The following is a 27,326-nucleotide window of genomic DNA, read 5'->3' as shown; positions in this document are numbered from 1 at the left end:
AAACTACTTCTACTGACTTTTATTACCTACTGTAATCCAGTATCTAAATTATCTTAATAATATCCTAGAGTCCTTCCCCCAGTTTTCAGTGATAAGCGACCCAGTATATCCCCCCCTTTCATTGAGAGTTGTATAAGAAGATGTATGTGTTCAATAGTAGATGCTCAAACACTTTTGCCATTTTGCTCCTGTTATTCTAGATGAACTGAAACCATTGTATCACTTGCTAGAACCTTATTTGAATGCAAGCAGAGCAGAACCTTCCTTACTGTTTCCATTTCATACCTGATGAAAAGATTAGGAATTTCCAAAGCTAGCTGTACACATTTTTGTGCCCTTTCAAAGCAGTCTAATAAATGTTTGAATACTTACTTTAAGGCACCAGATCTTGTCTGACCATGAAAGCTAAGCAAGGTCAGCCCAACTGGATGGGGGGCCAGCAACCAGGTGCTCTCAGCTATATTTTGGAAGAAGGAACTGGCAAAACCACCTCTGAGTATTCCTTGCCTAAGAAAATTCTATTAAATTAATGGGTAATTTGTAGGTAATTTGAAAGCACATATATACACAATAAAGGAATCTTCCCTACCTAACCAAAACTTCTACCTTTGCTTTTTGTAAGAGTTGTGAGATGCTATAGCTACTCCCAGTAATTATTTCCTTCTTGTTAAAGTAGTTTAAAAGAGGCCATGACTCTGAAGACCAGGGTCTGAATCTCCACTCAGCCAAGGAAACCCACTGGGTGATCTTGGGCAAGTCACACTCTCTCGGCTTCAGAGGAAGGCAAAGGCAAATACTTTCTGATCAAATCTTGCCAGGAAAACCCCATGACAAGATCACCTCAGGGTTGCCACAAATCCGAAATGACTTGAAGACATGCAATAATAACAATATTCTTTAAAAATTACTAGGCCAATTCCTCCTCATTCTGAAGTCTATTTCAGGATTTTATATTCTTCGATTAATGTTTTATTTAGCCTTCAAGGATACAAAAATACTTACTGAAATTGTTAAATACTTTCACAGTGGATTTTCACTCCAGCCAACTAAAAAATAGTCTGGGATGTTGCAACTTGATGAACTACTACTCCCATCCTACCTCACTGTTGTAAGAGTTAAGGCAGGACTGGTGGGAACTGGAGTCCAACAATATCTGGAGCACTACATATTCACCCAGCCCTAATATTATCTACTCCAGCGCTTAAGCTATCTGATGTAGACATCTTGCAGTTTCCGCTCCAGTATGTTAGGGAGTAGCACCATACATGAGCCCATTGGGTACAACTGTGTTGTATTTTTAAATTAACTGGAAACGTATGAGGAACTGGCATCCAATGGCTGAGTTAGGGCACTTGTCCAAGGTCAAGCACTTTTGACTAGCTCCTGTCTGCTCTATTCTGTTCAATAGAATAATTTACTTCTATTTAAAGGAACCTCTACAGACTTTTCTTACCATCTTTACAAATGCTCACCCTGAAATCAAACCTATATTTATTCAAGTTAATTTTCTTCTTAGTAAGATGACTTTAGATTACTTATTTGAAAATATGTTTCTTTTTCAGTACATCTAGGGGATTTAAAATTGTGTTTAACATCAGAATAGCATTTATATCCTGTTATAGCCCCAAGTGCTCAATTTTCCTAAGCATCCAAGGAAATAGGAAGCTTATTTTAAATATAGTTTTCTGACTGTCCTGTCAGATTTATTTCCTGCATTTCAGATTTTAAAAGCCTATCTATATACGGTGACATGCTTCTAAGCAGCTTTACGTCTTTCTAAAGAAGCGTAGGAATGGATGCAACTCTATATGTCTAAGCATTTGAGCCCTCTAGTGGAGTCTACAGGGGTATCTGTTTTTAAAGTTTCAGTAGTGATGATAAAGATATTGATACTACTACTACTATAATGCAGTATTAATGCAGCTGGACATATTTTATATTTAACCTTGTGACCTTTCTATGAAACATAAACTCATAATGAACACACACAGAGAGACATATGTTCACACCTCCAGCTGAGGTTTGTCTCTGACAGAAGGCTGATAGGGGAAAAGGTGGCCTAGAGAAAGGGGCAAGATTGAAGAGAAATGGGGAAAGGCTGTAATGGAGCTAGGACAGTCAGCCACGGTGAAGAACTGCATAGGGTTTTGGGGAGTTGCGAATGATTAAATAGTTCAGGGGTTAATCTGTTATCTAAATGTGTCTTAGAGCCTTATCACATTATGAAAATAAGATGACAGTGGAAGACACTCCCTTGGAGTGTGGTGTGGTCTCTTTCCTGGGAGGTCTTTAAACAGACGCTGGATGGCCATTTGTCCGAGATGCTTTGATTGAGAGTTCCTGCATGGCAGGAGTTGGACTGGATGGCCCTTGTGGCCTCTTCCAACTCTATGATTCTATGATTCTATGAGAGGTAGCGGGATAGAAGTGTGACATTACAGTACATTTGTTTTCCCTTTCGGAAGGAGACAGTCATAAAAGTGTGGGTTTTGCCGAATGAATTTTTCCAGTTGGACAAAAGGCATGCTTCTATGCCCATTGGAAACAGAACGGAAGTGCTTCCAGAGGATGGCCATGGCAAACCCCCCCTGAAGAAACTTGCTAAGAAAACCCCATGATTGATTTGTCTTAGTTTATCACATGGGGGGAAATTTGGAGTTTAAACAGTGATTAACCCATGAAAACCACGCAACTCACATTAAAACATGATTAAAATGAGATGAACACAAGAGCCATTATCCCAGGAATAACTGGGCAATAAACAGTGGTTTTTTGGGGCTATGTGCCATGTTCTAGAAGAGTTTCTTCCTGACGTTTCGCCAGCATCTATATTCCTGAAACGTCAGGAATAAACTCTTCTAGAACATGGCACATAGCTCCAAAAAACCACAAAAAAACTATGGATACCAGCCATGAAAGCCTTCAACTTCACAAACAGCAAAATGTGAATGATTTGCTGCTGTTTCTTGCCTGTTAATTCATGGGATGCTGGCACTTGAATCACATTTCATCTCGATGTTGTGTGAAAACCAGTAGTGCAATTGCGGGATTATCATGGGTTAATCACTGTTTATACTTCCAATTGTCCCCTGTGTGATAAACTCCTTAGGGTTATCAGACGTTGGAAACAACTTGAAGGCACACAACAACAACAACAACTGAGGGAAGAGGGGGAAATGAGGACACAGCCCCCTCACAAAGAAGAATGATTTCCCCTCCCATTATATTTTTTTATCTCATTCCCAATTTTTAGCATTGCAATAACTTAAAATTTCAGTCAAACTTTTACAAATAAGCTTAAGCTGTCAAAGGTATGAAGAGAAATGAAAGAGCTCCAGGTGTGCAGCATTTTGAGTCTCTCTCTCTCTCTCCAATGCTAGAAATCTGGGGGCTGAAAGAAAATTTAATTTTGGGGGCAGGATTATTTATTTATTTATTTATTTATTAAGCTTAATAAATTGTTGTTGTTTTTGTGTGCCTCCAAATCACTTTTGACTTATGGCGACCCTAAGGAGGAACTATCATAGGGTTTCCTTGGCAAGTTTCTTCAGAGGCGGTCTGCCATGGCCATCCTCTGAGGAGGCTGAGAGAGTGTGACTTGCTCAAGGCCACCCAGTGGCCCAGTCAGGATTCGAACCCCGGTCTCCAGAGTCCTAGTCCAACACTCAAACTACTAAACCATCCTAGTTCTGAGGCCACAGGCTGCCTTTATATAAAGACAGTCGCATTCCCTTGCCTCAAGACGTTGAACTACATCCCCCAGAAGCCAGCGCGCGATTCAGCGCTCGCGGAGGAGGAGGAGGAGGGGGAGGGAGTCGCGCGGTGGCTTTTGGGAGATGTAGTCCTACGTCTTGGGGAGAGCGGTTGTCTTCCCACACAGGGAAAAAGCACCGCCTCCTACGCCCGCTCCCTCCGCCGAGGCCATTGGCTCTTTCTGAAGACCGGCGCGTGACGTCACAGAGGAATCTTGAGGGGAGCCTGGAATTCTCGTCTGCTGATTGGCCCGGGAGAGGGGACCGGAAGTACAACCCGGCCTCCGGCAGTAGTTGAAGTGAAGTGGAGCCGATCCTTGGCGCTGGTAGGCGTGAAGGGAGTGGGGTTCCAGTGGGAAGCCTGGGGGGAACTGGTTTGGCGAAAGCGGGGTGTAAAGACGTATACTAATAGCAATAACACTGTGATCGCCATTTCCTTGCTGTCCTCCTCTGCCTTCATGCCTTTTACGATGGAAGGCAAAGCTGTAGTGGGGTTTTCTTGGCGGGTGTCTTCAGAGGGGGCTTTGCCATGGCCTTCCCTGAGGAGGCCGAGAGAGAGAGAGAGAGAGAGAGTGGCCCTCTGCCCGAGGTCACCCCGGGGGGGGGGGGTTCCGTGGCAGGTCTCAGAGTCATAATAGTGCAACGGTCCAGCCATCATTTCCTCAGGCAAGGAATACTCAGAGCAGGATTTGCCGCTTGCCTGCCTCCGAAGTAGAGCCCACAGCACCTGGGGTCTCTTGGCGGCCTCCCATCCCAGTGGGAACCAGGCCAGGCCCTGCTAAGCCTCCAGTAATAATAATAAAATAATAATAATAATAATAATAATAATAATAATAATATTTACTTGTACCCCACCTCTCTGTATATGTTAAAATATACAACCCCCGACCCCAATATCCCACCCCCCTAAAATACGATTAAACAATTCACAATTAAAAAGCATGCTTTAAAACAACGACAGACAGACAGACAGACAGACAGTGGAAGAGAGGCTGTGGCAAAAACCATAGGTGTATACTATATCTGATTCAACTTCATTGGTGGCTGGCTATCTATTCAGGAAAGGCCTGCCGGGAGGGACCCGTCTTAACAGCTTTTGTTGAAGCCGTTTAAGGTGGCAGTATGAGGGATCTTGTCCGGAAGGCATTCCATAATCTGGGAGCGGTTGCCAAAAAGGTCCTTTGGATCAGATGGCATCTGGGGCCTTTTTAGGCCAGTGGTCCTCAAATGTTTTACCCTTGGGACACCCCACCTCAGTCCCTTCCATCTCTAAGGCTGGCATATACTCTACCTGGCGGACATCCCGTCCCCCGCAGCATAGTATGAGTAAAGATATTTGGTTTATAGTCGGCCCTTGGTATCCGCTGGGGTTTGTGCCTAGGACTGAGTGCAGGCTGACTAGACGCCCTCCTTTTCCAGGACATGTCCTACATTTCAACATCTTTATCAATGACCTGGATGACAGAATTGGGAGCATACTTATCAAATTTGCAGATGACACCAAATTAGGAGGAATAGCTAATACCCCAGAGGACAGGATCAAGATTCAAAATGACCTGAATAGACTAGAAAGCTGGGCCAAAGCTAACAAAATGAAATTCAACACGGAGAAATGTAAGGTATTGCACTTAGGGCGGAAAAATAAAATGCACAGATATAGGATGGATGATGCCTGGCTGAATGAAACTACGTGTGAAAGGGATCTAGGAGTCCAAGTAGACCACAAGTTGAACATGAGTGAACAGTGTGATGCGGCAGCTAAAAAGGCCAATGCTATTTTCGGATGCATCAATAGAAGTATAGTGTCTAGATCAAGAGAAGTAATAGTGCCACTGTATTCTGCTTTGGTCAGGCCCCACCTAGAATATTGTGTCCAGTTCTGGGCACCACAATTCAGAAAGGACATTGAGAAACTGGAGCGTGTCCAAAGGAGGGCGACAAAAATGGTGAAGGGTCTGGAAACCATGCCCTATGAGGAACGACTTAGGGAGCTGGGGATGTTTAGCCTGGAGAAAAGAAGGTTAAGAGGTGATATGATAGCCCTGTTTAAATATTTGAAAGGATGTCATATTGAGGAGGGAGCAAGCTTGTTTTCTGCTGCTCCAGAGAACAGGACCCGGAACAATGGATGCAAGCTACAGGAAAAGAGATTCCACCTGAACATTAGGAGGAACTTCCTGACAGTAAGGGCTGTTCGACAGTGGAATGCACTTCCTCAGAAGGTGATAGAGTCTCCTTCCTTGGAGGTCTTTAAACAGAGGCTGGATGGCCTTCTGTCAGGGATGCTTTGATTTGGATTTCCTGCATGGCAGGGGTTGGACTGGATGGCCCTAGTGGTCTCTTCCAACTCTACGATTCTATGATTCTATGATTTCAGCCTTCTGTCTGGGAGGGATTCCCAAGGGCCCTCCATTTTGAGAAAATGACACAGAAGCATGGATTTGTATTTCTGTGAGCTTTTATTGGGTCATGCCCTCCCTTTCTCTTGAATGTCCTAATTTCCAGTGCCTTGTCCTCCTTTGCAGTTAAGACATTTGGTCACCTTGCCCCCAGGGATACTAAAATCCATGAATGCTCAAGTCCCATTAAATACAATGATGTAGTAAAATGGGGTCATATAAAATGGCAAAATCAAGGTTTGCTTTTGGGAATTTATACTGTGTGTGTGTGTTTGTGTGTGTATGTACATACACACACACACATATATATGTTCAAACCATATATGGTTAAATCAGTGGATTAAAAATCCATAGGCACAAAGGTCTGACTATATTGAATAGGCATGTTTTCATTCACACGTTAATGTGTATTCATAATTTAACCTTCCATAAGGCAATAACATCATTTGAATTAGAAAAGTTCTGTTTAAGTAAATTCGGTATTTAACACATGTGTAAACTTAACATATATAAAAAAATGTGAATGGAGGGATCAGGACCTCCAGGTTTTGCACACTCCTTGGGGATCCTTCCCAACTGTTTGAGAAATGCTGTTTTAGGGTATGTAGGCCTTTAGTGGGAAGGCATTATTGAAAATCTGCTTCCTGCCAAGGCCTCTCTTTCCTGGCAGAGGGATACTTTGTGCTTTTAGTAGGTGACGTATGAGGAGGAATTTCCTATGCCCTGCACCTTGTGAGCTGTGTTGGTTTATAAATACAGTAGTCTTATATGGGTTCCTCTTTCTGGTGCAAGAAGTGGTGAGTTCACATTTTCTAGATCAACATCCTTACCATGGTGCCAGCCGCCTACTTTTTTTATCAGCCTTGTTGCTTTCTAGTACTAAGATAGGATGAGTAATGATGGCACTCTAGTTGTGTTTAGAAATCTTGCTGCCAAGTGCTGGCTAGGATTCCTGGGAAATGTAAGCCAAACCAAAAACGTTGAGGTCACAGTTTCAGACTCCTGTTCTTAAGAACATTCACACTTTGAATGGCAGAAGTTACTGGGCTCAGCTGCAATACAGGTCTGTGTCCTGAGGGGGGGAAAGAAGGAGTGTCCACATCTTTCTTTTTGTGGTGTTAACTTCTGAAAGGTAAGGCATAGGTTTGTCAGTTAAATGAGAGAACATGCTTGGGAAGACGTGAAAGTCTTGAACAGAGCACAAATGTTGCATGTTAAATTCTAGGATTAATCTCTGCTCTCCCTAGCTGAGATGAAAAAGGCTGAGGAAAATAACAGGTCCAAACCTTAAAGAGCTGCCCTCAGTCAAAAGTAGATAGGCATACAGACATGGTATAGGCAGGGCAAACTTCATTTTTTCTGTACCAGAAAGTTCCAGACAGCAACAATTTTCCATCATGTTTATGCAAAAATAGCTAGTTTTGATGGTGATTATGTGTGTTTCATATTATCAAGATGGGAAACTGTCATGGCTGAAACATATTAGTGAGAATTTTAAAGTAAAAAATTGAATACACTTGTACCCCACAGTTCAGTCAGAGGAGCTCCTAGTAGAAGTGATGTGAAGCGTTGTTATTTTGATTATACAGGTAGTCTTCAGTATCCATGGATTCAACCATCCATGGCTTGAAAATATTCCAAATTGGTTTTTCCCCCCCAAAAAGGAAACTTTGATTTTGCCATTTATATGCCATCTTACTGTATTATTGTATATATAATGGGACTTGGGCATCCATGGATTTTGGTATCCATGTGGGGTCCTGGAACCCCCTGTGGTGTTGCTAGGAAGGAGAATGATGGGTTTTGTCCTTAAAATAATTTCCTATCCATACAACTTTGATAAGGGTGAATTGAAAGTGAGCAGTAAGCATAAGGTGGGATGGAATTTAATTCATAGCTGTTTTGATGTTTTATGGTAGCAGGCAAAGCTGATCCCATTCTTTTTCTATTAATGTGGTGGGAAAAGATTTTACAAAATTAGTGGTATACTTTAACCTGAAGCTGGAGGATTGTGTATGTGAGAGTTGTCAGGCAGTGTCAACAATTTGTAGGTGTTCAAGACTTTGTTATCCTTGTTTAAGTTATTTATGAAAGCTATCCTGTTGCTTTACTTCAGGCAGAAAATCATCATAGCAGACTCAACATGGAGTCTGAAGAAGCTGCCTTCCCTGAAAAATTAGTTGAAAAATTGACACTTTCAGAAGAACAAAACAGTTCACAAGCCAACTGCAATAATGTGCACAACCCTAAACTTGCCAAAGATGGAATGAATCAGTTTTCTGACTCAGAGGCCAGAGAAGATGATGACCTCTTCCATGACTGTAATGACTCTTTTGAATCAGGACTGGTAGAAGAGAATCACAATGAAAAGGCAGATATTTCAGAGGATCAAGCAGAACCAGATGAAAATGATTTACTACAACTGGAGAAAAATATGTCAGAGGAGGAAAAAGAGGTATGTTTAATAAAAAAAACTACATTTTAGGCTTGACCAACATTTTAATGCTAACCATATGTTCTTGGAAGGAAGTCCTGCTTATTTCTTCTGACAGTTTGGTCTGTTAAAACAAACTCTTGTATCTTGGAAGTAAATCTTGCTAATTCCAATGTATTTATTCCAGAGTTTATGGCTAATTAAGTGTGCATTGAATTGCTACCTGAATGTTTGTCCGGGAATATTTTTACACTTGATATGCTTCTGTTTTAGTGAACAGGTTTGGAGAGGGTGTTGTTAAACTTCTGTTAAACTCCTTTTCTCACAATTTGTTGATGTTTGTTAGGAAAAGAAATCTATACACACAACTAGTTTTATTGTATGCAATTGGAAGCAATGCTGTTAGCTCCTGTGTGAAGTTGAAGGCTTTTATAGCCGGCACAGCTGTTCTGGAAGAATTTATTCTGCATCTGTGGCTGGCATCTTCAGCGAATGGTGGCATGTAGGTGTATGCAGTATATATACTGTGTGAACCTTGGTTGAGAGGAAGTGATTTACATGTTAATCTGTCTGTCGGTGAGTGGCAAGGCCTCAGGGTGGGAGGATATGCCAGGATGATTTGTGTCTATTTAATTAGCGCTCCATTGTCTGCTGCTATTAGCTCCTCTTTTTCTTAAGTATCTGTGACAACCATACTTGCAAACCATTTGTTTCTCCCTTACCAATGTGTTACTCTGTTTCAATTTGTATTTTCATTATTCTGTTGCACTTGTCACTGTCTATACAGTATTTCTAAAACAGAAATGGACAGAGGTAGACAATTTTATGCTGTCTGCTTTTTAAAAATTCATGAGTATGTGAGACTCTTAGATTATAAATCAAATTCTGAGCAGTTTATCTGCATGTAGTCTAGTTTTAGTTCAAAACAGGATTTACATAAGACAGCAACTAAAAGCTAAATTAAAAGGTGGTTGCTTTGTGTACAGCTCTTGTGATGAGATTATGCCCAGTGGCCAGAGTGCTTATGCAGCTGTCTGCCAGAAGCATGACTTTTCTTTTGTAGAGCTTAACTGTCTAGAATTTTTGGGATGGGGAGAGGCCTTTGTAAGCCACATTCACTTAGTATCAAGACTATCCAAATGTAATAAAATGAACATTTAGGGTATTTTTGTTAAGCTTCCCATTCAACAAAAGCAGCAGTATTTATGTCTAGCAGCTTTAAATGGCCATCTGGAAGGGGGACAAGGAAATCCTGATGTTGTAATGATTTTTCATAGCAGCTCCCAATTTTTCCTATTTCTGGTCATGCTCCTGTCTTTCTGTATAGACTCCTCTCTTTCTCTTTAATCATGTGGGAGAAGGAGATATACAAAAGTGACTCAGCAGGGTGTGTGTTTTATATTTGAAAAGCAAACCAGCTTTTCTACGAAGATAACATGCAGCTTGTATCTTGACTTGTAAAATATTCAGAATGCACAAATGTGTATATATTTGTTTTGGCTAATCATTAGGAAGCTTTTTGCAGTGTACTGACACCCTGACGATGTACTCTCTGGACTATGTCTTTTTTGCTTGCAGTCCTGGTTAATGGCAGTTGAATGTTCCTAGGGAAATAGACCCTTACCCAGTTGTGTGTTCTGGAATATTGTCCCTGCCTTATGGTTTGTTTCAGTTTTTGACAAAACATGCATGATTAAATGTCATTTACATCTGGTGGACGTTATTTTGTGAAGTGGGGGGTTGGGTAAGGGAAAAATGATCTTGGCCTTTATGCCTCTACAAAGAACCCAAATAATTCTTGCAATAATATATGGCTTGCATTGCTCTCTTAATACAGTATAGTTGTATTTGGTCTGGCTATAAAATGTGAAAAACCACCATATAGCCCTTCCACAGTCATCATCTGCAAAATATCTCAGTAAGGAGCCTTAGTATTTAAAATGGAATTAATAATATTGAGGGCAAACTCAGTCTTACATCTGAGTTGTTCAAGGATAATTGATTGTAATTTGTGCTGTGCTTAAACAGGAAAGTTGATGCAAAGAGGAATAAGGAAACAGAACAATAAAGAAAGGAAAGGAAAAAAGTTTGGGCCTTGAGTGAAACTCAGAAAGGAGCAAAAAGGGTAAAAGATATTGGTAGCAGGATATCATAGTCTTTGCAATCCTTTCCCCAATCTGTTGGGTCAACAGCTACAATTTTATAGGATCATCCAGAGAATAAAATAATAGGCAGATCTTGAGGACGTTTACTGTAAGTATTGTATTGGTGGTAAATGAACAGAACCAGAGGGTCAGAATCCTACGGAGTTTATTTTTTCTTCCAAGCATTGACTGCTTCTTTTCTTTTCCAAAGAAATTATTCAAATTAAATTTAGACTTTCAAAATGCTTTTCTGTGTACTTTTCACTTTTACATCAGTTACATTTTCTTCTGGTGAAAGTCTTAAGACTCTTCGTGTTTTTAGGCTTAGATCTACAAAACACAGTCAAAACACTTTTAATTGCTGGCTTTGTACATGCCACTTTATGTTAGCCTTGTCTGTAAATTATTAGATGATCACTCTGATGTTGAGAGTCAGAAAACTAAACATGTGTAAAGGATTTGTCATAAATCATAAATAAGCACGTGGTTCTATCTTGTGTGTGCAGAATCTTCCAAATACTTCAAGAAATATGTAGTTCTAGGTTGTCTACAGGTAGCATTAAGGAACACTGAAATCTGCAGAACTGTTAATTGCTGTGGGTGGGGGCAATTATAAGAATGTAGCTTTGTGTCAGAAGTTAAACATCTTAAAAACTATTTGTAGAGGAGGGAGCAACAATAAAAAAGATTTTATTGCTATACTTGGGATTACATTTCATTTTGTTTTCCAATTTCAGAGGTATTAAACTGTTAACTATAGTATTTGCTCACTTCACATAAATATTGTATTCTGTGATCCTCTGTGTATTACAGAAAAGAAGAAATGAGAGCATGAAATTAAAAGAAGAAGGAAATGAACAATTTAAAAAAGGAGGTGGGTGCACTATTTTGTATCATAGATATATATGCTGTAGTTAGGGAAGACAAATGGCACTTAGTTGTCATCAGCCTTACTATCTGTCTAAGGCAGCGGTCCCCAAACTGTGCCCTTTAAGAGATTTTGGACTTCAGCCATGTTGGCCAATAGTCCGGGATAATGGGAACTGAAGTCCAAAGTCCCTTAGAGCGAACAGTTTGGTCTAAGGCAAGTACTAAGTGATTGCCCTAATTGTTGATGGGATGCAACTCTCATCCTATCCAGCAAGCATGGCCCGTCAAGGGTAATGGAGTCACAACCAGGGTTGGAAACCACTGCAGTATAGTGAATTTCGTAAATTTGACTGGATTTGGACAGGCACTTGTGGTAAATATGTCCCTAGACTTTTTCACTTTAGACTTTATTTTTGTAGTTTAGAATGTTCTTTTAGGCGTTGTGTGAGTTAAAAAGTTTGGGGTAATATCCAACATTGAATGAACAGAGGTTCACACCATAGACCTTGCTGTTTCTCACCTCTGCACCTCCCTATCCCAAATATGCCCTGAAGAGTTGTATTGTCATTTGTAGTAGAAGTGGGTGGGGTGCTGGGATGAGAGAAAGTTACTCCTCTCCCTAATTTGTTGACAGAATCTTGCTGTCTGTGGAAAAACGCTAATTGGGTTCTGCACAGTGCCTGCAACCTTGTACTTAGAAATATTGCTGAACTCAGTGGGATCCTGTTCTGGTTAGATATGAAAATGATTCTTGTGGGATCTTTTAGATCAACAGGTTTCATATGGCATAATCTGTTAATTTCAAAGTAGTGCTTGTACATTTCTGTCTTGTGTCCACATGGACCGGCTACTTTTGCAGGGTCTATCTTTAGGGTCGCCATTATTGACTGAAATCCTTTCTCAGTTCTCAAGAATGTTTTCTCTTATTGGCAAAAGAGGAAAAAGAATAGTGTTTCTGTTGTTGTAGAGAGAATCTTGAAAAGAGTGGCAGGGTACTATCAAAAGTGCCCAAAACTGAAGACCAAATGGAAATAATAAACATGACACACTAGAAAAGACAATGATGCTTGGAAAGATAGTAGGCAGTAGGAAGAGAGGAAGACTGCATTTCAGATGGATGGATTCAAGCAAGGAAGCCACAGCCCTGAGTCTGCAAGACCCGAACAGAGATGTTGATGACAGGGTGACTTGGAGGTCTCTCATTCATAGGATCACCATAGGTTGAAGTTGACTTGACCACAGTTAACAACAGCAACAACAGATGTGATTCTGTGTGAGTCAACTTTTAGTTTATACACTAAAATTACATATGTGCTGACAGGAAGCAAACTCAAAAGGACAATAACTAGCAGACAACGTTGTGCAATAAATATACACTTCCCATGTTGACTGAGTCATATTTAAATTTAATCAGTTCAGAAATTTCGAAGCCTCTTTTCCCACAGTCCTAATTAATCCTATTGCTATAATATTTTGAACTCAGTAGCTGCAGTCGAACAATTAAACATACTTAAAGCAATTGAAATCAGTGAATTTAAGCATGCCAAGGTCTGTATTGGATTTAGGTCAATGTGTTTCCCAGGAAATGTAGCAGTTCCTCAATCAGTAACTTCATCCCTTTAGCCAGGACGCCAGTGTTCCTGATAGGTGTAGTATTATCTCTGGTAGAAAAATGCAGTTCCAACTTAAGGAAAACTTTGAATATTTAGACAATAGGATCCTTGTGTCCCTGGCAGCAATTCTAAATTAAGTGTTGCTCATGCTAGCTTTTTGATGGAACAGATCACTGAAATCAACAGGGAGTTTATATTATCAATAAATATTTGATAAATTCAGTTTCTTTCCACAGTTTCAGCTGTTAGCGAGGCATCGGTACAGTGCATATTTCCTGAGATGGTTTGAATAAATATTAAGATTTTATGTAGGGAATAAAAAAATACTTCATCTTGTTAGGCTCATTTTTTTTCTTTTTGGGTCTGACTGTTGTTGAAAGGTTATACTGTATGCTCAAACCTTTTTCCAGTTGCAAAGGAAGAAGACGCTTTTATTATAGTACAAAAATAATAATTGCAATGTGGGTGTTGAGTTTTCATTATTTCTACGTTGGTTGTTGATTTGATGAGCATTTTAATGAAATTATTGAAACTGAGAGGGACAAAGTATTAATTTTTGTGCATGACCTTCTCTGCTTTTCCAATGTTTCATTTAAACTCCAGACTATAAAGAAGCTGAAGATTCCTATGCAAGAGCCCTGCAGGTTTGTCCAGCCTATTGTAATACGGACAGATCCATTTTGTATTCAAACAGAGCTGCAGCAAGAATGAAACAGGTAAAAGCTCGTTTCCAAGACTGTTAATTGGCAAGAATCGATTTGATGACTACCAAGTTCATTATCTCTATCAGCTGGCGATAAACTTATGCTATATTGCTTAAGCACATAGTGGTTAATTTTGTTCTCTTAGAAGTTTTGCTCTGGGTGTGGAAAATACTAAATTTTAAAAAAGGAAAGTAGCTAGAACCTGTATTCCAAACAACTAATCAGGCATGTCAACTCTGTCTGTTGTCAGGCTTGAGCAATTGTGTTTCACAGGGTGAGTTTGGCAGCACTTATCTAATGAGTGGGCAATCTTTCTTTCACTTTGAAGTTGTAAAGATGACCAGAGATTGTTTGAGCAGCTATGCAACTATTTGTGTCACCGTCCCAACTTCAAAATTGGGAGTAAGATTGCTAGAGACAGTCTTTGCAATGCAGGAGTAAACTGGTGTGGTGATAAAGAGATGAGTCTTTCCTAGAGCAAATAGAGTAGAATTTAATGTTCTCTCTCTTTCTCACCCCCCCCCCCCCCCAGAAATATGCTCCTTGCTGTCTCTTCCCTTGGAAGGCAAGCAGGAGGGGGTTGAATGCTATTGCTGGAAAGTATTTGTTTCTCTTTCAAGCAGTGGCACCCACTCCCCCTCACTATCTTTTTTGCAGGAAAGTTGGATGAGGGAGAGTCTGCTCCCCTGAAGAAAAGAGTGGCTCTTTACTTGAGTTTCTGCATGGATGTTAAACATTATAGATTATAGACCCGTAAATAACTACTGAGGGTGATAAAGTATTAGTGCTACCTGTCACAGTCATGATTAGTTGGCCTCAACTTGTGTTATGCTCAATATGACTTGGATTGCTTTTGTTTTTCAGTAAATGGGGAATCCTTAGTTCAGATTATCCTCCCTTGAGCAACTGAGCACACTGTGGGTTTCTTTCTAGGAGAGCTTGTTCACAAATACCTTCCTTAGCCTCTGGTTTAGCTGGCTTTCTTTCCTTGTAGTTTTGGACTAAGACAGCCAGAACACACCCTTTCTCTTACGTTGTAACATAATCTAAAATTTGGTGAATTATTTCCATATTGTTATGAATGCTAGAAAAATAGTATGTGGTATTGAGTGTCTCTGCAATCTTTTTTCCTAGGACAAGAAAGAAACTGCCATAAGTGACTGCAGTAAAGGTACTGTTTTCCTGTTTTGTGTTCTTTTTGGTCATGTGCCTGTTTCCATTGTCTTTGTAAAACAAGGGCAGAGAGTGGTCTGTGGATTGTCTGCAGCCCATGGACCCCTGAGTGCAGCCCCAGGTCTCCCAAAGCCCATAGACCCTCCAAGTATGCATTGGGGGGTGGGGGATAAATTTTTGGATTATTTTTCACCTGAAAACTAACCCAGAGTCCTGCAACAAATGCCCATAAATGCAACATGGTTTCCTTGCCCCAATCCCCCAAGAATTCCCCAGTTCCCTCCCAGGAGAGAAAAGGCAAAAGATCAACCAATATAGTAGCTGCAAGTGATGTCATGTCACTTCTTGTGGTCTGAAATGCTGTAGTGTGGCCTACTGGGTGGACATGGTTGGTTAATGTTCCTTGCTCCATCTGTAGTTGCCTGCTCCAATATAGGGTATTGTGTTTGTTTCTGTTCACTGGATATGGAAGAGAATACACATACAGTGGCAAGCATCACTGGAATATGTCCTTTGTTGGGTACAGACTAGCCAGTGGAACTAGTTTCCACCCCCTGAATCTTGTTCTAATTTAATGTTTGAGATGAGTTTATGTCAAGTGCCTGTGTGGCAGGTGAGGCTGTGGTTAAGGATTGAAATAAGAGAAAGTACTGTGAATATGTATCGTAAACTTGTATAAGTGTATGCATTTTTAAAGGAGATAGGGAAGGAATATTGGTTTAGGGGACACTGCATGTCAGTTGGTTAAGAAATGGAGCAAAAACCGTGTGACAGAGACTTTGATTGTCTGTTCCTGCATGGCATGGGATTGGACTGGATAGCCTTTGTGATCTCTTTCGATTCTGTGATTCTATGTAATGTCCATATGGATGGAAAGATAAACAGAAACAGGTCTAAATTGGAGTGGATCAGCTTGTAAGAGATGAAATCTATCTGTCCAAAAACAGGAGTTTGGATTAATTTATCTTGAAAACAATGTTATTGGAGGATATTAAAGAGGATATTTCTGGAAGTCTCTGGAGGGAGCTTTTCTACCAGTGTGGTGGATTAGGCTGTAATGATTAGAGTTTAATCCTAGAGAAATTTCCTCATAGGTTGACTGTTGTAACTCAGTGTGGATTGAGCTTGGATCAAGACAGCACCCATGAAATACCTCAGTTTAAGTTATCATTTGTTAATCATGTTTTCAGTTGGCATTTTAGTCACAAGAAAAACATAAGGCATTAGATGTTGAACAATGTTCATTATGAGTAATAGACTTTTAAGTTTGTGGTTCAGTCATGTTTAAAATGGTGCATGCCTTTTTGCTGTATTGCATTAGGTGTATCCTTTGTGGGGTGTTGCAGTAAAAAAGCCCGATATACTTTTCTCATTTACATTTGTTTACTATATTATTTAATTGTACATCAAAGTTGAACATTAAAAAGGGAGGGATTATGACTCTCTGTGAGCAGGATCTCTGCTGGTGACAAGACTGGCTCATGTTGGATGTATTCAAGCAAAGATAAACACAACAAGAACCTGCTAAAAATGCTCAAAGTCAAACGTTTTTATTGGAGGGTTCATACTATTGCTTTATTTCTCCTTTTTAGCCCTAGAATTGAATCCAAATTATATCAAGGCACTGCTGAGGAGAGCAGAGCTGTATGAAAAAACTGAAAAGCTAGATGAAGCTTTAGAAGACTACAAAAACCTGCTTGAAAAGGATCCTTCAATACATCAAGCAAGAGAAGCTTGTATGGTAAGCTTTATGAAGCGGGGTGGAGTGTTAGGTGGTTTCTAGTGGAAAAGTTGTCCACAAGTCTTTTAAATAAAAATACTTCATAGATATTAATGACCAGGATAGCAATCCTTCCTGATTTTAAACATGCAGAAATCTTAGCAAGTGACTTCAGTCCCGTTGCTGTTTAAGCAGAAGGAGCTGTCATAAGAGATGAGGGAAGGCTAATCTGACACACATCTTGAGACTGAACTCAGTTGTGATCCAGTGTGGCACTCAAGAACTGAAGGATGAAAAATGCCCTAGTTTGGTTATGGACTGGGCACAGAGTCCTTAGTGATTAGTTTCTGTTGATGGTGAGGCCCATCTCTGTGCAAACTGTGTGTGCTGCAATATCCCCAGTTGCTGCTGTGTTGTCTCAGTAGTCCTGCCTACCAAAGCATTAATGTCCATGGTATAGAGCTGTTTTTCCTTTGTTTGGTTGACATTCTGTTTGTTGCTTTTTCTCAGATAAATGCTAGGGAATACAATTCAGGGTGCAGTGTAGGAGGATTCTGCCAGAGTGATCGAAAGCAAGAAAGCAGCCCTGATTTCTGCAGTATTCTGAGAGTTTTTGGTGCTTGTTACTTCCAGAAATTTCAAAACGTGGCCAGGCTGTATACTTCTAATAAAACACTTCCCTCACCACAAAGCTAAATTAACCTGTGGGATTCATTGATATGAAAGTTGTGAAAACTAAATATATTGAAGTGGATCCAAAATGTTTTCTTCAGTGTAGCTGTGGGATTCATCATAGCAATTCACATAGTGCTTGGTTTGCTGTAGGAACCCGTGTTTGATTTGTAAATGCATTTGTTTTATTTTGTTTTGTCTTTTGTAGTGCTCCTCCCACTTCTTTAATAATTTGCTTTTTCATTTGAGGGTGGGATCCAGATAACTATTTAAACATGAGTTATTTTTTTTTACAAAACTCAAGCATCACTCCCCAAATTAAGATATTCCTTTATTAAGTGACAGTATCTTTCTTACCACACACAACATTTAACTATTAGTTTTTAAAAAGTGTCTGTAAAACCTCTTATCCTGTTCACAAAATGTAATATAACAAATATAATAATGTCTAAATGTAAAAAATGACAGCGTCTGAGGGGCATCTTATCTTTCTATTGTATGACTTGAAAAAATATTCAACCATAAATTTTCAAGATGGCTTAAGACACAATCAGAGAACAAATGTGGGGTATGATCCATCCTTTCCTCTGCGTCAGCAATTTCCACTAAGCTCAGTGTAACAATTATTTTTCTGTGCCTTGCTTAGGATGTGTGGTGTTGAGTAGTAGCTCTATGCTGGCCATTTCTTAGAATGGAGACCTATGAGTACTCCCTGAGCTGTGCGCTCCCTGAGCTGCACCAAGTGGTGTAGAGCTATTGAATGACCCTGTGGCCGCATCTTGTTAGTAACATACACAAGTGTGGGGCAGAGTATTTATACAGTTGGCTCTCCTTATCCACGGATTCAAGCATCCATGGCTTGAAAATATTCAAAAAAGTATAAATTTCAAATAGCAAAGCTTGATTTTGCCATTTTATATAAGAGATACTATTTTGCTATGTCATTGTATTGAATGGGACTTGAGCATCCACGGATTTTGTTATCCATGGGAGGTTGTGGAACCAAACCCCAGTGGATAACAAGGGCCCACTGTATAGTGATGGGCATATGCTGCTGACAGCAGCAGAATTGGGATTGTGCATTTGCTATTGTGCAGGTGGATGCACAAAAGGTACAATTGCTCACTGTGAATGTACAATGGAGGTATAGTGAACTGCAAAAGACCACATAGGTAGAGGGAGCATAGTACCTAGCAAACCAACCATACAACCAACATGCCATATTACTGTGCAGCCAGCTAGCCACAAAGATGTAACAAAGCTATAAGGGTGTTCCTTTCCTAATGGATGAGCCCTGTTGGCTTGATAGCACATTGTTTCCTGGTGCCCAACCCATTGTATCTCCCTCCACCTTTGGCTCATGAGGCCCCCTGCTGACATTCCTGTTCTTCTGTGCCTTGTCATTGCAGGTAGTCTAATGGGGCCCATCTCATGGATATGTGTTGTGCATCACTGGCAATTCTGTTTGAGGGATTGCATACTGCTAGCATAGCGTTCATCCTTGCAATGGGATATCTATGCTACACTGAACAGACGTAGATTGTCACCTATGGACAATGTGTATGGGCCTTCTCTTTCACGTTTTGGCTAGGTCCATTGCAGTGCTTTCAGTTAGTAATGATCAGCAATGATTGTGGTTTTTTCCTCACTAAGTGATGGTTAAACTGTGTATTATGTAGCTTGAGTAAGAACTAAAAGTGTTGCCCAGATTGTCTGCAAAACTGATCCTCTGCTTTTCATTTTTAGCGACTGCCAAGGCAAATAGAAGAACGTAATGAAAAACTTAAGGAAGAGATGTTGGGTGAGTTGCTTTGGTGTCCAATTTGCTTGAGTAGTATCATAGAATCATAGAGTTGGAAGAGACCACAAGGGCCATCCAGTCCAACCCCCTGCCATGCAGGAAATTTCAATCAAAGCATCCCCGACAGATGGCAATGTAGCCTCTGTTTAAAGACCTCTAAGGAAGAAGAGTCCACTACACTCCGAGGGAGTGTGTTCCACTGTCGAACAGCCTTTACTGTCAGGAAGATACTCCTAATGTTGAGGTGGAATCTCTTTTCCTGTAGCTTGCATCCACTGTTCCAGGTCCTGTTCTCTGGAGCAGCAGAAAACAAGCTTGCTCCTTCCTCAGTATGACATCCCTTCAAATATTTAAACAGGGCTATCATATCACCTCTTAATCTTCTTTTCTCCAGGCTAAACATCCCCAGCTCCCTAAGTCTTTCCTCATAGGGCATGGTTTCCGGACCCTTCACCATTTTAGTCACCCTCCTTTGGACACGCTCCAGTTTCTCAACATCCTTTTTAAATTGTGGTGCCCAGAACTGGACACAGTATTCCAGGTGGGGCCTGACCAGAGCAGAATAGAGTGGCACTATACTTCTATTGATGCAGCCTAAAATCGCATTGGCCTTGTTAGCTGCTACATCACACATGTTCAATTTGTGGTCTACTTGGACTCCCAGATCCCTTTCACATGTAATCTCATTCAGCCAGGTGTCACCCATCCTATATCTATCCATTTCATTTTTCCACCCTAAGTGCAGTACCTTAGATTTCTCCGTGTTGAAATTAATTTTGTTAGCTTTGGCCCAGCTTTCTAAATATATTAAGGTCATTTTGAATTTTGATCGTGTCCTCTGGGGTATTACCTACTCCTCCTAGTTTGGTGTCATCTGCAAATTTCATAAGTATGCCCCCAATTCTTTCATCCAAGTCATTGATAAAGATGTTGAATAGCACTGGGCCCAGGACAGAACCCTGTGGGACTCCACTGGTCACTTCTCTCCAGGATGAAAAGGAGCCATTGTTGAGCATCCTTTGGGTTTGGCCAGTCAACCAATTACAAATCCATGTAACAGTTACTTTGTCTAGCCCACATTTCACGAGCTTGTGTGCAAGAATGTCATGGGGAACCCTGTCAAAGGCCTTATCGAAATCAAGATATACTATATCCACACCATTCCCTTCATCTAACAAGCTGGTAATTTTATCAAACAAAAAAAAAAAAAAAAAAAAAAAAGAGAGAGAGAGAGAGAGAGAGAGAGAGAGAGAGATTAGATTTCTCTGGCATGACTTCTTTCTCTGAAACCTGTATTGACTTTTTGTGATTATGGCATTGCTTTCTAGATGTTGACAGACTCTCTGTTTAATGATCTGTTCTAGAATCTTTCTTGGTATTGAGGTAAGACTAACTGGACGATAATTGTTGGGATCCTCTTTTTTTTCCCTTTTTGAAGATGAGGACAACATTTGCCTTCCTCTAGTCTGCTGGGACATCTCCTGTTCTCCAGGCGCTCCCAAAGATTATTGCTTGTGGCTCCGATATGACATTTGCCAGTTCTTTTAATACCCTTGGATGGAGTTCATCTGGTCCTGGAGACTTATATTTGTTTAGATTAACCAGGTATTCCTGTAATATCTCTTTTACTTATTCTGTGCTGAAATTCCCCTATTCTGTCCTCTGCTCCATTATCCTTCAGTTGAGCAACCTTTTCCTTTTCTGAGAAGACTGAGGCAAAGAAGGTGTTCAGTATTTCTGCCTTTTCTCTGTCCCCTGTTAGCATTTTGCCATCTTCTCTACACAATGGCCCTTCTTCTTCCCTTTGCTGCGGACATACCCAAAAAAGCCCTTTTTGTTGTTCTTAAACTCTAGCAAGCCTGAGTTCATTCCTCTTTGGTGATTTCCCCATTTTTCCATTTCTTATACATGTTCTGTTTAAAACTTAGCTCAGTTGAAAGTTCTTTACTCATCCATCCTGGTTTCTTGAGACTCCTCCCATTTTTCTTCCTCATTGGAACTGTTTGAAATTGTGCCTTCAGCATCTCCCCCTTGAGAAACTCCCATCCGTCTTGAACTCCTTTCTCTTTTAGTATTCCTGACCATGGGATCGCCCCCAGTATTTCTCTAAGGCGCATTACAGACTGCCTGAAAGCGGCGGTCTGCCGCTGCCGCCATTAGCAGCGCCGAGGAGCCCCAGCGGCCAAACCACGAGGCTCCCCGCCACCGCAAAAAAGAAGTGCCAAAATGGCACTTGTTGTTGTGGCGTGCTAATGACATCGCAAGGCGCCAATGGCGCACTCGCGGCGTCATTAGCGCTGCGCGACATGCGGACGCTAAGTGCCCGCTACGTCAAGATTTTGTATGTCCCCGGGACGTACTAGGGTTAGGGGCATGCGTAACCCTAGTACATCCTGGGGGTGTACTTTACGGCCGTGCGGAACGGGCCTAAGTTTATTAAAATCAGCTTTCCTAAAGTCTAGAATGCGTGTCTGACTATGCCTGGCTTCTCCTTTCCATTGTATAACAAACTCCAGGAGTGCATGATCACTCCCACCTAAGGATCCCACCCCTTGCACTCCATTAACTAGGTCATCCCTGTTGGTTAGGATCAAATCCAAAATAGCTGATCCCCTTGTTGCCTCTTCCACCTTTTGGACAATTGTCTCCAAGGCAAGTGAGGAATTTGCTAGACCTTGAGGATTTGGTTGAGTTTGACTTCCAGCAAATATATGGATAGTTGAAGTCACCCATCACTACATCTCTCCTTTTTGAGTGTGTGGTCATCTGTTCTAGAAAGACATCATCCAGTTCCTCAGTCTGACTTGGGAGTCTGTAGTAGACTCCCACAATAACATCCCTGTTGTTTCCCTCCCCTTTATTTTTATCCAGATGCTCTCCACCTGGCTTCCAGGATCAGTGTCCTGGATCTCTTCACTGGTGTAAATGTCCCTGACATATAAGGCTATTCCTCCTCCTTGCCTGTTTGGCCTGTTTCTCTTGACAAGGTTATACCCCTCTATTTCTACATTCCAATCATGAGGCTCATCCCACCAGGTTTCAGTGAGGCCTATTATATCATATTTGCTTTGTTGTGCTTCTAGTTGAAGTTCACCTTGCTTATTCCCCATGCTCTGTGCATTAGTGCAAAGACATTGCAGACCATGGGTCCCCTTTACTTGTTGGCTGTGCAAGGTTTTTTGCCTCCCACTTTTGGGTCCTTGCACTGTTTGTCTTGTTTCCTCCATGACATAGAAGTTGATGGTGCTTGGTGAAAGGCAGAGCAGACATTATCATGGCCAGCTCTTCTCCATTACCCTGCAAATACAGAAGCTCCTTTTTGCTTCAAGATTATGCAGCTCAGGCTTTTAAAAGCAGGTGTGAAAACAAACAGTACTGAGCTCAGACGTGATACAAACCTCTTCTCTTAGGCTAACTACTCATTAGATTCTTTAATGAAAGCATTGTCAGTAGTAAATAGTAATCTTTATGATAAAAAGGTTTGATTCTTCTTGTTGGCAGGTGGTGGTGTGGCCAACATCTGAAGTAGTATAGTCTTGTGTTAATGTCATGATCATTGGACCCAAACTTGAAGAATCAGGACAGCATATTAGTGTAATTTTAACTAATGCTTTATTCAGGAATCCAAGATAGTGGTTGGCCACAGACAAATTGTCTCCAAATCAGCCATTTAAGTGTTCCCTCAACCCCCTTCTCCCAGCCTGCAGTCCACGTCCTTTTCCCCACATCAAAGGGTACTTTAAACCTGCTGCTTTTCCTCCAACTCTCCCATCTCTCATATCAATTCATCTCTCCCAGGAAACCAGATGTGGTCTTGCTTACTATCAATCTTACCTCAAAAAGCCAACAGGGCCATGAGCTACGATTCTTCCCTGCCATTGTCCATTTGTCCCTGCTTTGCATTTCCAATTTGTCCCAAGTATATTCCCTCTCTGTTTCTTGCTTCCCTCCTTTCACGCTTCTCTGTAGTTAACTATAGTGCTATTTCCCCACATCAAATTTCTTGTTTCATTATATCAACCTATTACTACATCACCCTATTTCTTGTCATGCCAGATCCATAACTTCTGGGTATGACAGTTAATTCTTTCCTTGAACTTCTGTGTCTATGGTGCTTTAACTAGGTAGAACTGTTCCTTCTAACTGGTCCTAAAACTTCTGGTCCCAGGCCAATGTTGTTCTCAATTCATACAAGCTGGAATTGTTTAACAAATGTGGAGCATGGCATGCTTATCCAGTGCACTTTGCTCTCTTGCCCAAATGTTTAGTTTCATTTTAGAGTCTTCTAGGAAGTTTTACTTGGGCACCATTGTTTAGCTGTTATGCTACTCGTGCAATTTCTAGATAAAGACAATGTTAAATGGCATCCTCTCTTTCCAGCACTGAAAGAACAAGGGTTATTGTTAAATAGTGTAGTCTTTAAATATTTTAGTTATAAATAACACATTAAAAATGGATTACCATTTGCAGACAAAATAGTAATGTATTTGAACAAATAATCTTGTGTCTCAAAAATCTTTTCATTGGCCATATATTTAACATTTCAGCAGCTGAGCTTGTTCCTGTACAACTTACAGCAGAACAAGTCTTGAAGCATGGTGATGGCTTTTTGTCATGATGGCTATTTATTATTCTTGTTATCAGAGGTAGTTTGTTTGAATATCTTTTGATGGGGGAACTTGAAAGAAACTTATACTGTATGTACTAGAGCAGTGGTTCTCAAACCTTTTTTCCTCTGGGTCCCTCTCCTGATTGAAGTAGTAGATAGGATTTTGTCTTTCCAAAAGAACAAAGGGAAAGGATAGGGGTTTAACTTTGCTGTTTCCAAAGACAGACTCTTCAGCAACCGTGGGATTTTGCCTTTGGAAACAGTAGGAGAGAAAAGGATTTTAACTTTGCTGCTTCCAGAGACAGAAACAAGGGATTTTCCCTTTGGTCAGAGCAAAGGGGGAGGAAAAGGATAACATTGCTCCTTCCAAAGACAAAAATCCCACTAGCCTTAGGATTTTGCCTTTGGAATGAGCAAAAGAAAAAGAAAGGGCAGTAGTGAATTTTGTTCTACCTCCTTCTCAACCTCTGCCATATACACACAAACACCAGTGGCACCACATCTGAGGTCTGCACCCCAGCTCGAGAAACTGTCACACACTCCTTAGGGGGGCACACTCCACAGGGTATTCAGAGCTGATTCACAAGACTAGACAGTCATGAAGAATTTTAGAATGCAGGCCCATGTAGTACAGTATTCTGTTCCTTTAGTGCAGGGATAGGCAACCTTTTTGAGCCGGGGGCCAGGTTGCTGTCCCCCAGATGACCGGGGGGGAAGAGCCAATAAATAAATAAATAAATAAATAATATAGGACAACATTTTAAAATGTAGGACACTTTTTAAAAATGGAGGACATGCCAAAAAATTAGATGATTTTTTAAAAATGTTAATAGTAATGCATCTTTCTTAGGCATGATCAAAATGGAGGACAGTTGGCCATTATTCCTAGACAGATGGCAGAAATCGACTTCCCTTTCTGGACAAACCCCCCTCCCCCCATTCCAAACACCACATTTCAGCATTGAACATGGCTTTACTTAACATGGCAATCTCTTGAATATTTCAGAGGATTATTGCATAACCAAACTCTTTGGGTTTCACACTGAACAGGGGTTCACATGGCTATGCATATTTAACATGTCAAGGTGGTCTCACAAGAAGTGATTTGCCCTCGCGTTCAAATGTACTTCTCAGAAGTGTGTACTTGGTCAAGGGACTGTGGTTTTGTCAGGGATTTGAAGGGTTAAAACACAGCACACAGGGAAATGCTTGATGTGTGTGTGTTTGGCCATGAGCATTCAGCAGAGTGGCAAGGCTGATCAGCACAGCTGAAGCTCATTGGCTCAAGGACACTTCAGTGTCCAAGTGCATGTTGCCATGGATGATGAAACATGTGTCTGGATTGCACAGGAGACACATGACATGGTTACACACCTGAACTCACTGGGTTTGGGAGACCACATGCTCTGGAGACTATATAAACCTAGGGGTTGCAAGAGGTAGCTTGTGGGTTTGTAGAAGGAGTTGAATTGGTATGGTTTGGAGTTTTAGAGATCTAGTTTTATATTATAGCACTGTGAATAAAGAGCACTTTGGGGACTTTGTTTCTCTGGTGGTTTATCAGAAGAAGCTACAGCATCAGTTTGCTGTGTGTCCCCGGAGGTTCCTGCATTGCTGCAGTTCCTGGAAGACATCCAGTTGCTGTCATCCCAAATTGGACTTTGGAGCCACGCTTCTGCTTCTGGAAATTTGCCAGCTCTGCTCCAAGGGTCTGATTTAACCCCAGGACTCGTTTGAGTTGCTGACAGTGGTTGTTGGACCCCAGCAGTTGCGCTGACAGGTTTTTCTTCACTGCGCATGAGTTTGTAAAAATCACAGCAACTTACATTGGCCGTGCCTCTGAAGCTGGCTCATATCAATATCACCATGACCATCCTCCTCCTCCTCCTCCTCTTCTTCTTCATCCTCCTTCCTCCTCCTCCGCCTTCCTCCCTCCTCCTCCTGTTCCTTCCTCCTCCTCCTCCTGTTCCTTCCTTCCTCCCTCCTCCTCCTCCCCGTGCGGCTGCACATGGGGCCATTGCCCCCCCTTGCCCGCCGCCAAAGGCCCCGCGCACTTCCGCGAGAGGCCAAAGGCCCCGCGGGGCCTTTGGCAGCGGCAATCGGCAGCAGGACCGAGCAGGGGCCGGTCCCAACAGCTTGGCGGGCCACATGCGGCCCGCGGGCCATAGGTTGCCGACCCCTGCTTTAGTGCCTAGGATCTCACTGTAAGTGCTTTACAGAATATAATCACCCTTGTATGAACAACCGAATTCTTGTTCCTTTCTGTAGACATCCTCATTCTAAACACCCATGCAGCAAAGAGTACATTCCTTCAGTCATTATGATTTTGTGAAATTTCTTGTATATACAGTATTAGAAAACATTCTTTTTCATGTATTGCAGGTAAACTGAAAGACCTTGGAAACTTGGTTCTCCGCCCTTTTGGCCTCTCAACTGAGAATTTTCAGGTGAATCAGGATTCATCGACTGGCTCATACTCTATTAACTTTGTTCAAAATCCAAACAACAATAACAGATAACATAAACACAGTCTCTTTCTGGTAAAAACTTGGCTCTGGTGTCTTCACAGATGAATGCAAAAATGGATGAATAAACATTAACATCTTTACTGAAATGGGGGGGGGGGCGGGAATTGAACGTAGTCCTATGCATTTTTCTCCTGTGGGGTCCTGCAGCTGTGGACAACAGAAGGATGCAATCTGAACTTTGTAGTAATATACTTTATTTGGGCCTTCTGCATTCTCGCTGGTAAGGAAGGGGAGTTTGGCATTAATCGAAAAATCCAGTACAGCCGTGCCCATAATTGAAGTACAACCATTTTGTGTTTTGTTAAGTTTGCAATTATATTTGTGCATATGAGGAAGAGGGGGTTGATTTTCTGTTCTGAGAATATACTTTTATCTTAAGTGTAATAAAACATTGATGGTACTTGCAGGCTGCATTTTTGACTTTTTATTCAAAAATACCATATTAGTGCTTTTCAGATTTCTGTAAGAACTGTTAACTATTAAATAACATGGATTAAATTGTTCTGGTGTGGCAGAGTCCTGAAATGGTGTAAGCAAAATCCTAAAACAAAACTAGCATTTTCTTTCCAGCAATTGACAAATGAGTGAAACACGGCAACCTGAATTTGTGTCATTACAAAAAAGATTATAAAATACTTTTAATATATTTACGCTACCTGTAGGTTGTTGTTACACTAGCACAGGAGTAAGCAAAATGTAGCCTGTGGGGCCCAGAGGTTAAAATAATTTGGGGGGGGGGGAATATTTGGCTCTAAATGCCTTTTAGGGGGTGTGGCAGGCATTTTTGACACACACCCCAGCCATTTTAGGTGTTTTAAAAATCAACACAGGAAGTGACCTCTACATCACAACTTTTTATTTTAAAAAAGCTCTCTCTTAGGTGTAAAGGCCTGGGTGGCCCCCCAAA

At 41.1% G+C, this 27,326-nt stretch overlaps 1 protein-coding gene across 1 annotated transcript; it reads left to right on the top strand.

Moving 5' to 3' along the window:
* The first annotated feature begins 3,984 nt into the window (after positions 1–3,984).
* On the top strand, positions 3,985–26,821 carry LOC149321977 (tetratricopeptide repeat protein 1-like). Its single transcript, XM_089532265.1, has 8 exons — positions 3,985–4,078; positions 8,268–8,606; positions 11,543–11,603; positions 13,816–13,928; positions 15,051–15,087; positions 16,682–16,830; positions 19,228–19,282; positions 26,274–26,821. Exons 2-8 carry the CDS (start codon positions 8,295–8,297, stop codon positions 26,408–26,410), a joined length of 864 nt encoding a protein of 287 aa, XP_089388391.1. The 5' UTR covers positions 3,985–4,078; positions 8,268–8,294; the 3' UTR covers positions 26,411–26,821.
* The last annotated feature ends 505 nt before the right edge of the window (positions 26,822–27,326 follow it).

The sequence above is a fragment of the Sceloporus occidentalis genome, unplaced genomic scaffold (genome assembly GCF_023333645.1).
Source record: "Sceloporus occidentalis isolate IW3139 unplaced genomic scaffold, rSceOcc1.0.p SCAF_1, whole genome shotgun sequence".
Lineage (NCBI taxonomy): Eukaryota > Metazoa > Chordata > Lepidosauria > Squamata > Phrynosomatidae > Sceloporus > Sceloporus occidentalis.
This window is presented reverse-complemented; position numbering and strand designations above follow the sequence as displayed.